The sequence below is a fragment of the Hesperophylax consimilis genome, chromosome 5 (genome assembly GCF_061612785.1).
Source record: "Hesperophylax consimilis isolate HC1 chromosome 5, BYU_Hcon_1.0, whole genome shotgun sequence".
Lineage (NCBI taxonomy): Eukaryota > Metazoa > Arthropoda > Insecta > Trichoptera > Limnephilidae > Hesperophylax > Hesperophylax consimilis.
Genome location: NC_142840.1, coordinates 17,211,008 through 17,222,030, shown reverse-complemented (window position 1 = coordinate 17,222,030; position 11,023 = coordinate 17,211,008). Strand labels below are relative to the sequence as shown.

Genomic DNA, 11,023 nt, shown 5'->3' with positions numbered 1-11,023 from the left:
TCTTTTTTATTTTTTTTTTATTCTTATAAATATGTTATTTGAATTCTTGTATGTATGAATGTATTTATACTATATGTGAGATGTGTGGGATTGCACTGACCATACCAAATTCTGGAATAAAGAACCATTATTATTATTATTATTGTAAATCCGATAACCGGATGCCCTGAGGATATCGACTACATTATGGATTATGAATACATGAACTGCTGCTACAATTTCATAATTCGTTAATGATGTTCCATTACCTTGGAAATCATGCGAGGCCACTATAGGAAAGACAATAATTTTTATTCTAGGATGTGGGGAGGTTAGTGAATCCCACAAGTCCCTATTATATATACATAATAATAAGTACCTTCACAGCACACAAAAAAATATATATACATATTAATGTGCGCTATGTTCAAAACTTTAAACAGGATACCCAAATATAATTTTATCTCCCGTGCAGAGTAAAACAATTAATAAAATGAATGTTAAATATTTTGTACAGACCGTTTTTTATTATATACGCATCAGGAATGCTAAAAGGCATAAATAAACCACTCACCTAAAAGGGTACTTCAGCATTATGGCACTAGGCTTCGTATTAAAAACAACTAAAAACTTTAACTCCATACAAGCCATTAAACAGTTATACCATTGTTATACATATCTCTAGTCAGAAGCATAATTGAATACAACTCAGTAGTTTGGTCTCCCTCTTACAAAATTCACATTAATAACATTGAGCAAATACAAAAAAAAATTCTACGTTTTGTAAATTTTTAATTAAATATCCCACTAGAAGACTATAATTTCTTATTAAATACTCTAAAAATAAACACAATGGAAGACGGGCGTAAAATAAAAGACTTAACTTTTTTATTCAAAATTCTAAACTCTAAATTCGACTGTTGCGAATTTATAAACTTACGAATACCTACAATAACAACACGACAAATCACACTATTCCACTGCAACACACATAAGCGCAATTACATTGCGAACTCCCCAATACAATGGTTTCACACTTTGGGAAACCAATACTAGGTGATGTCGATATATTTAATATTAACTTTGCGAATTTTGTGGATCACGTAAAAGATTTATTTTAACACTATTCTTAAATGGAAGTTGTATTTTTGTAAACCAGTCAAATCGCTGTATTTTTTAATTTATGTTCTTGTTCTTTTTATTTTAGTTTCTTGCATATATTATTTTTTAATATCATTTTATTTTTATTATTTCTTTCTCGTGTTTCAAAATTGTCTGTCATCAAAATTGTACCACCTACCTGTAAAAGCCCTCTGGACGTTAAATAAATAAATAAAAATAAATTATTCTCACGAAAATATAATTAATTATCATATTTTACTTATAATATTTTTTAGATTGTTATTAACTTTTTGGGTAACTTTGAATGGTATGGAACAGCAGTGTCCCGATTTAGGGGAAATGCAAAATTATCACATGAATCCAGTGGCTTTGGTGGAGGAGGTTTTTGAGTTTTGGAAGGCTGCTTCATTCCAAAATTAGGTCAGGGATGGGTCAGGGTGACTTGAAGCAGTTGTATGAAATCGAGTTTTCACCATCAAATATATTGGCAGTGAGTCTGAATTATCGGAAACCTCTCTTCATATTCTCCTCCATGAATGCATATTTGTGATACACACGGTTTTTGTAAATAGTATTGCATCTACGTGTGTGGCGGACAAAAATGAAATATAAAATATAAAATACCATCGAGCATTCTTTTTCGACAGGTATAATTGTCTATGATCGATATAGTCCTTTTGACAGTTGATAAAGAAGAAATATTTATCATCTATGGATTCATGTTTCGGCGTGTGGACGGTTTTTCCAGGTACATTTTCATTTTTTATCGAATTCATGTACTTTATGTACGATTTTCTTCTAGAAAACCAATGTTCCGTATCCCTAAAAGTTCCATTTCAATTGTGAAATGCAACGAACTCGCCCATGCTCATCATTCCATATATAAAGTGACAAATTGTCCATCGGCCAATTAATATTATATACCTTTGATGATCTCCCGCTTTTTTGACGTCCTCGGAATTTTAAGGTAGGCGAGTGTCAATTATGTCATAAAATAAAGTCTCTACAAATTTATAGTCATAATATACGCATTTAAAATATACAAAAGTTAATATAGCAATCACTGCGACAATCGATAAAGGATTCAAGCACACGCCCCCTTTCCTTGATATATTATTTTAGTGATACTATTGAAAACTGTTGATTCTTCTAATCAATTGTGTTGAAAATGGCTTGATAATATTTTGAAAAGCACACTTATTATTACAACAGCTATATTATCTGTGGAAGTGCGTATTTTGAGTGATGATTCATATGATTTAAAGTACCTAATTGTACTATGACGTTTTGTAGTTTGTACCTACTTCCTCTGCAAAAGATAAGCCTCTTAAAATAATGTTGATATCTGATAAGCCAGAGTGTGAGTTAGATTAAACAACATTCTAAGCTACTTATTAGTGTGAATGTGTCAATATGTGAGTAAAGTTATTATAGCATTATGGGTATTTTGTGTTCCCTATACAACATTGATGCTATTTAAATAAGTAACCTTAGTGAACAGTGAATAAAAATAATGTCTTTTTTTGTGAATACAACATATTTCGTTTTAAGGTACATACAGTAATAAAATTTTATCTTATTTAATATTTTTCCTATATTTCTTCTAAAAACCTAAAAATATAATTATTCATTTTATTTAACAATTTGGATAAATCATCCTGATCCTGATAACTTGGTAACCAACATTTATTTCGTTTCTCTAACCAGAATTTTTCTTCCTTGTTGGTGAGGAAATGTTTTTTTTGTTTTCTTTCTATACCTACTAATATTTTGTGTTATGTTACATATTTACATTTTTATTCACAAATACAACATTCTTACGAAGTTCTTTTATACATTCCTTGAAAGAATGCTAGCAAATCAATAAAAAAAATTAAATGACTTTCTTCTCTCATATTCTTGTTTGACAGGGTTAATTTGAATAATTTTTAACAAATAACAAACTGACAAACGCTGTGCCCAGTTCCTTAAATATTCCAAACAAGGCAAATAAACCAAACATTTGTTGTACTGCAATTTGATAAAGAGCCAACTATCTATTTTAATCTATAAACCACAATTTAGTGATGTTTAACTATTTTTTTTTTGGTTTTAGGCATTTCACCCTGAAAAGAGTGCTTTGTGATGTTTAACTATTAGTATTGTTCAATACATGCAGATGCAGTACAGATACTTCTGCGTGTAGTGTTGTAACAGTATACGGACTATTATTCATTACTCACTGTAGCATAACTAGTAATATGTTAGGTATTAATGATAGAATTGCATTAAACCACAAGGACAACAAAAAATGTGTGTTCACTTTTTTTATCAGGTTATGATTAACGCATTAAAAATGTGTCTTTATCATTGAATGAATAATGATTAAGAATAGTCATACCATTGCAATAATAAGTAATAAGTATTTTTCCAGGTATCTGACATTTTCTACTTCTATTGAGATAATAAAAAATCGAAAATATTCGACATTATAAGTTTTATTTTATTTTATTTTGTTTTACCCCCAGCCGGGCTTTTACATGGATTTTAAAAACAGAATATGTACACCTTGTGAACTATCGAAAATTATGCAAAAAAATTTAAAGCATGACATATCAGTAAACTGATAAACTGAATATAAAACAATATTAGTAAAACATGTAACAGTAACATAAAATAATATAGAAACTAGAACAATACTACATATAAAACAAAACACTAAAACTACATTACCAATGCTACTCTAATTTGTAGGATTCAACAAAGCGCGCTTGTATAGATTATGCTTAATTCTATAGATGGAGTCAATAAATATATCAATAGTACCCCCAAACTTGTTGCCCAGATCATGCATCCTATTGGTTAGCGAGTGTGTCTGATAGTTGCTTGTGTTTGTATTGCAGAATAATGTTATATTTTGTCTTGTTCCCTAGTCGGCACACGGAATTTAATAGTGGCAATGATGGCAGGACTGTCAATTACGTTGTTAATGACTCTGTGTAACACAACCAGGTCGGACATAATTCTCCTGTCAGACAGGTTATTAGATGCATTGATTCATCAAACTGACATAATTAATGTATTCAATTGGAATTTGAGCTTAAAATTTAAATACCTAAGAAATTTGTGCTGAATTCTTTCTATATTGTTAGAGTAAACTTTATACAAAGGGGACCAAATAGGTGAATTATATTCCACTTGACTTCTGACTAATGAAATATACAGGGTTCTCATACAATCTAAGGACTTAAAGTTCTGCAAAGGAAGCCAAGTATCTATTAGTTATATGTGATGTGTGTGATGAATGTCAAGTTTTCATCGAATATTACACCCAAGTCACGAATTTGTGACACTGGTATTAATTTAATGTTTATTCATGTAAGATATAATAACGAGTTTTGGAAAATCGTATTACTTGACATTTCTGAATGTTCGAAAATAATGCATTTTGTTCACCCCATTGATGAAGTTGTTCTAAGTTAATCTGTAAAATTTGGAATCATGTACATTTCGTATTCTTTTATATATTTTTAAGTTGTCAGCAAATAGCAAAACTTCTACATCATTAAATTGGTCAACAATGTCATTGATGAATAATAAGAAAAATATGCTTTTTTGATATTTTGATGAATAATTGGCTTATATTTGATGACTCTTCCACTGAAATATCGGGAACAATATTGACAAGAATATCTGTGTCGTAAACACTTTTAAATGAATCAAAGAAATTAACTATACCTTTCAACTAACTTTGCATTCCTCTATCTCAGCGAGCAAGTCACAAATTGGCGTTGTTTCTCGCGGTAATACTTTCTTTTCTATGATCTTTTCAATTGTCATAACTTTTTCCTCAAGGACTCCTACATTTACTCCTAGGTATGGTTCCGGAGAGGTTAGATAGTTTGTTGAGTATTTTTTCCATTTGATCTTCAGTGATTTTTAAAGAGGGATCGCTAATGACACTATGGATGCCAGTAATCTCTTCCTTGGCTTTATTTAAAAGAGAAAGTGCTTCATTCATATTCATTTTGGAAGTGGAATTAGGCACTATACTTGTTAAAAAAGAAACACTGGCTAGGGCGAGACTTAAGAGTCACTGCACACAGAAGTTTAAATTAAAAATTTTAAGATGTTGATATTAATGTTGGCACTAAAACTTGTTTGAAAACACAATTTATTTAATTTTTCAAAAGAAGCAAACACATTGTGACTTGACAATTTAAATAAATTAAATGACGATACTTGGTTTTAAGTCACTTTATTGATAAATTTTACTGACTACCGGTTTCGGTACCCCCGTACCATCATCAGGATAGTTATAAAACAATATAATTTTTCACAACAGTCCTGATGATGGTACGGAGGTACCGAAACCAGTAGACAGTAAAATTTATCAATAAAGTGATTTAAAACCAAGCATTTTCATTTTATTTATTACAATTTATTTAGGTTTATAAATTTTGATATATTTTGGTACTATACTTGTTAAAAAACCATTCATTGTTCAAGAGCAAAACAAAAACTCTACAGCTGCCATTGACATGTTGTTGTATATTCACAAGTATAAGTTCACCCGCAGTTCATCAATTGGAATTTAGTCATTGAGTTAAAATGTTTTTATAACATGAATATTCAGTTTTGCCTGTTTACACAGAATTGTTGTTTCTATGTGTTGAAAGCATCATACTATTATGCCTCCCCTCCAAGATTCAGTATTCTAGAGTATTTTATGTAAAGGTATCCAATTACCTCTTGTGTGGTTGCAAAGTATGTGTGATCCAACTAACAATTATGCTTGTTTTATATGCCTTAATCGGTTAAAACATGTACTTTATGTATGGTTACTCGTGGATATTTAATTCCATGGCCATTGGCATAGTTTACTTGGTAGTAAATGTTATTTGTGTCATAAAAATTGTTATATTTTTAATTCTACCCTGAAAACATTTTCAAACATTCATTTATTTAGTAATATGAAATTTTGTTTGTTTCAGATATACGAAAATGTGGAGCGGTCACATAAAGCATTGTCTTCACTGCATCGTATTGCTCTCTGTGATATTTTTCATTGAGTACATTTCTGGAGCATTGAGTCCAGAGGACAAACCATTGATCGATCCATGGACGGAATATGGCACCATAGGTACTATAGTACTGTATCTGCTCCGGGCCTTCACCTTGCTGACCCTCCCTCAAGTCCTGTTCAACTTCTCTGGCCTGTTTATCTACAATGCCTTCCCTGATAAGGTCCAGCTCAAAGGGTCTCCTCTTTTGGCTCCATTCATTTGCATCCGAATCGTGACCCGAGGGGATTTTGCCGACCTGGTGAAGATGAATGTAACCCGGAATATGAACACCTGCATCAACGCCCACCTGAAGAACTTTATGATTGAAGTGGTCACTGATAAACCGATAGGGTTGGCTCGACACGCTCGGGTCAGAGAGGTTGTGGTGCCCACATCGTACTCTACTAAAAGTGGGGCTTTATTCAAGGCCAGGGCTTTGCAGTATTGTTTGGAGGATTCCGTCAGTAATGATTTAGGAGACTCGGATTGGATAGTGCACCTGGATGAAGAAACCTTGCTGACTGAAAACTCTGTGAGGGGGATTTTGAACTTTGTGATGGACGGGAAACATCAGTTTGGCCAAGGACTGATAACATACGCTAATGAGGATGTGGTCAATTGGTTAACCACTCTCGCAGACAGCTTTAGAGTGGCTGATGATATGGGTAAATTAAGACTTCAGTTCAACCTCTTCCACAAACCCTTATTCAGTTGGAAGGGATCCTACGTTGTAACTCAGGTAATTATTGTACATTCTGGAGAAAGCCATTCTGCTTTGTTTTCATTATGACTGTATGTTAATAGATGTTTGTTTTTGATAGGTTGGAGCTGAAAAGAAAGTGTCCTTCGACAATGGTCTTGATGGGTCAGTAGCTGAAGACTGTTTTTTTGCTATGAAAGCTTATGAAGAGGGTTACTCTTTCAACTTCGTGGAAGGAGAAATGTGGGAGAAGTCTCCGTTCACCCTGTGGGACTTTATCCAGCAGAGGAAGCGATGGCTCCAGGGCATCCTACTGGTGGTGCACTCCAAAAGTATCTCCCTGCGCTACAAGATCCTGCTGGCTATATCGTGCTACTCGTGGGTCACCCTGCCGCTCTCCACAAGTAATGTGATCCTGGCAGTGGTCTGCCCCATCCCGTGTCCGCAGATATTTGATCTAGTTTGTGCCTTTATCGGTGCAGTGAATATGTACATGTACGTCTTCGGAGTACTCAAGTCATTCTCCCTGTATCGGTTTGGCTTCTTGAAGTTCGTCTTGTGTATATGTGGTGCCCTATCAACTATCCCCTTAAATGTTATTATTGAGAATGTTGCTGTCATATGGGGGGTCGTCGGGAAAAAGCATAAGTTTTATGTTGTTAATAAACATATTAGGCCACCGATAACAGTTTAGTTTATTCATATCGTCAACGAATTCTCCCAGTATCGGTTTGGCTTCTTGAAGTTCATCTTTTGTATATGTGGTGCCCTATCAACTATACCCTTAAATGTTATTATTAAGAATGTCTCTGTCATATGGGGGTTCGTTGGGAAAAACCATAAGTTTTATGTTGTCAACAAACATACTAGGCCACCGATAACAGTTTAGTTTATTCATATTGTCAATACACTTTTTATAACTTATTTTTTATTCGGTACTTCCAGTAAGTACTTTTTGCACAATATATTATTTAACATAATGATTTTCTGTGATGTTAGATATTGCCATTTCCAGTGAATTATTTGTCTGTATTTTTATACACACGCTTCAAACATCTTCTTAACCCTTCTATTTTAAATAATGTTATTATTTTCTTATCTTGAACAAAGTATTATTTTAATGAGTAAAATCTTTTCTTATATTTTAATAGCACATTTAAAGTAGGTGTCGTTATTCAAGAACTTAAATGAAAGTCTGAAAAGTTATGTTAGAACCAAAGATTTATGATTGATTAAGCATAATTTAATTAATGTGGATATTATAATGAGAATGGTAGTAAACTGGTTGATGGATAAGTTGGTGTAGACATGCAGCTTATTGGCGTACTCATTTTTTATAATACCAAAATTATATCCGGGAATGTAATTCCTCAATGTTGGAACCTTTGACTAAATAAGTTTATGCAGCTGATACTGAAGAGGTAATTCTACTCTGCTATCACAGTTAACCCGTAGCAGAGAAGTCGGAAACCTTTCAGCTTTCTGTTAGTATTAGCATGACAGATCGGTCAGCCCTACAATACTAGTCTAGTTAATGTTTCCCCATTTCATATCCATCAACCCTCGATATTGTTTACATAGATCAAAACTAGGTTGTTATAGTGTAAGCACCTGTCAGTAATTTTAATAAATTATCAAGTGGTCGATCTTTTGGGTAATCGCGGGGTGTTTGTGTGGTTTCTATTTGAATGTGCGTTGCTCCTTGTGTATCATGCATGTCTGACGTGAATCCCGGTTAGTAGTTAGTATATTTTGTAGTTAAATATTTAATGTGCTCTATTTTTAATTTGTTTATGTCTAATATTATGTTCTTGTATTGCCCAGCACCAAAAGACCTGACCCTTATCCAAATTATTTTTAATGAATTCACAAAATTTTCCGTATAGATTACGTGCACTAGTATTATTTGAACACTTATAGTATGTGAGGTATTATAAACATTCTTGGATGCCTGTGAAGTTTTATGCATTTCTCATTAATTCATTTTTAAAATCTTAAATAAATATATACAGGGTGTATCGGCAAGTACCCGACAAACTTTAACCAGCTATTCCTCAGCACATTTGGATCATCAGCACACATATGGGCGCTTTGCTGTCCGGTAACATTTTTTTCCATTAAAATCAAAAAATAAATAAAAAATCCACACTCCGTCACTGTCATTTGCATTGAATCTCGTGTTCAACAGCGGTTATTAGCAAGTGTGTCAAAAGTGTCCTCGCTCTTTCGTACACACTAAATAATAATAGTTAAAAATGAGACGAATGGTGCCGTGCCATTTCGTTGTGATTGTAAAAGCGCGCCAACATAGGTACGTACGTACATTATTCAACGAAACTCGAACAAAATATTGCCAGATGGGTTTTCAAACTTTGACAAAGGATAAAACATTGGTGACATGTGGTGAAAATATGAATAATAATTTTTTTATTAAAAAAAAATGTTACCGGACAGCAAAGTGCTCATAATATTTTTTACTCCAAATGTGCTAAGGAATAGCTGGTTAAAGTTTGTCGGGTACGTGCCGATACACCCTGTATATAGTGTGGCCAGAGAAGGTTGACGGTTTGGAATTATTTAACCTTTGCAATGCTGGCTGTTTGCAATCTATCCCAACACGCGGCAATCACAATGGTTAAGAAAGAGTTAAGTTTTCTTACAAATATGGTTTTGTTACAAATATGGTTATGTTATAAATCCGTTGAAGCTTTCTGTAAACATATTATACATTTTTGTTCATTCTGTTTGAATGAAGCGATTTTCCTATTTTGTCAGTTTGGGCTTTTATTTTGGTGTAGGGTCAGATTTTTTAAAAAGGTGAGTAACAATTTTAATATTTTTTATCCCCTATGGGCCAGAGCTCTGCATTTGCAGTGTTGAAGGATAGTGCCCACTCACGGTACGAAGCACTGAAATGCAGTGTTGATCTTAATCATTCACTTTGCCATTGGATTTTACCTATGCTGGGTTAGTTAAAGAAAAAAATAAAAATGTTACTTCATCAAGTATGATATTGTCTACGTTTCGCTTTAACAAAAATATCTTTTTGTTTATTGAACTTTCTTTTCGGCCCTTACAGGTGTTACTATGGGATTTTGTCTCTTTATTATTATTTATGTCAGTGGAGTGTAAATAAAAAGCTTTTATTTTGAATTATCGAAATTAAGTTTAATATTTATTGCATAATTGCCTGTATTTTATGCATTGTCATTTTAATTTACTGCACTGATTCATGAATCATTGCTTGGTTCAGTAGTTGAAAAGTCATGACTTATGCATAGATATGTTTCAACAAGTAAGTTTTTAGATTTTCACGGCCAAAAGCTTTTTTGTTGTTTGTTTTTGGGGTGTTATGCCGTGTTGCGCTAACTCCTTCTTTAGCCGACGTCCATCATCAGGGCAGATCCGGTAGATCCGAAGATGTGTCAAACGCTGTCCGAAACGTCGGCTAAAGAAGGAGTTAGCGCAACACGGCATAACACCCCAAAAACAAACAACAAAAATGTTTCAACAAGTTTATTTCCTTGAAACTCACCACCATGATATTCCACCCACATTGCATTTGCCTAATAATTTATTTACATGCAAACATTCTACATACCGTACTGTAAATATTCTACCAACTGTTTTATTATACATTAAATTAATTTACGTTTATAATATTTGAATGGCCTCCGTGACCAGCAAGCCGAAGGTTGCGGGTTCAAATCCCGGCAAGTGCAAGTAAATTTTATCTGAGTAATTTGTGTTTTTTCACAATTTATTCATTTAAATAATAAATAGTATATTTGCAGCACGTTCCTGAGTGTAAGATACTCTCAGTATCACCCTGGTGTAAAACCACCATTCAGTATTTTTTTTTTATTGTTATTAAGTTTAATTTGTAGAACTCCGTTTTAATTTTTATTTTTTATATATTCAATAATATTGTTATTGGGTTTATAAAAACAGTTTATTTTTAAACAAGTTCTGCTGTGTAATTATTACTACGCGTGACAGCTGTTTCGCCCTCTGAAGGCATTATCAAACTGTGGGTAGCCCACTTACAGACGATACATTTATATTATTTGTAGATAGGTATTTTAATTTCAATTAATGATTTCTGAGTAAATTGTAAGAAATTATTAATGGTTATTACCCCACTAAAGTTTCCCTAATTACTGTAATGTTTAAATTT

The 11,023-nt window shown here is 32.9% G+C and overlaps 1 protein-coding gene across 2 annotated transcripts; it reads left to right on the top strand.

Annotated features, from left to right (window-relative positions):
• Positions 1-1,813: 1,813 nt before the first annotated feature.
• egh (beta-1,4-mannosyltransferase egh) lies at positions 1,814-8,940 on the top strand. 2 transcript variants are annotated; one of them, XM_089632026.1, is made up of 3 exons: positions 1,814-1,849; positions 6,075-6,885; positions 6,968-8,940. In XM_089632026.1, exons 1-3 carry the CDS (start codon positions 1,821-1,823, stop codon positions 7,538-7,540), a joined length of 1,413 nt encoding a protein of 470 aa, XP_089488152.1. In that variant the 5' UTR covers positions 1,814-1,820; the 3' UTR covers positions 7,541-8,940. The 2 variants fall into 2 exon arrangements, with proteins under 2 accessions (XP_089488152.1, XP_089488151.1); XM_089632025.1 differs by lacking the exon at positions 1,814-1,849 and adding an exon at positions 2,550-2,652.
• Positions 8,941-11,023: the final 2,083 nt, after the last annotated feature.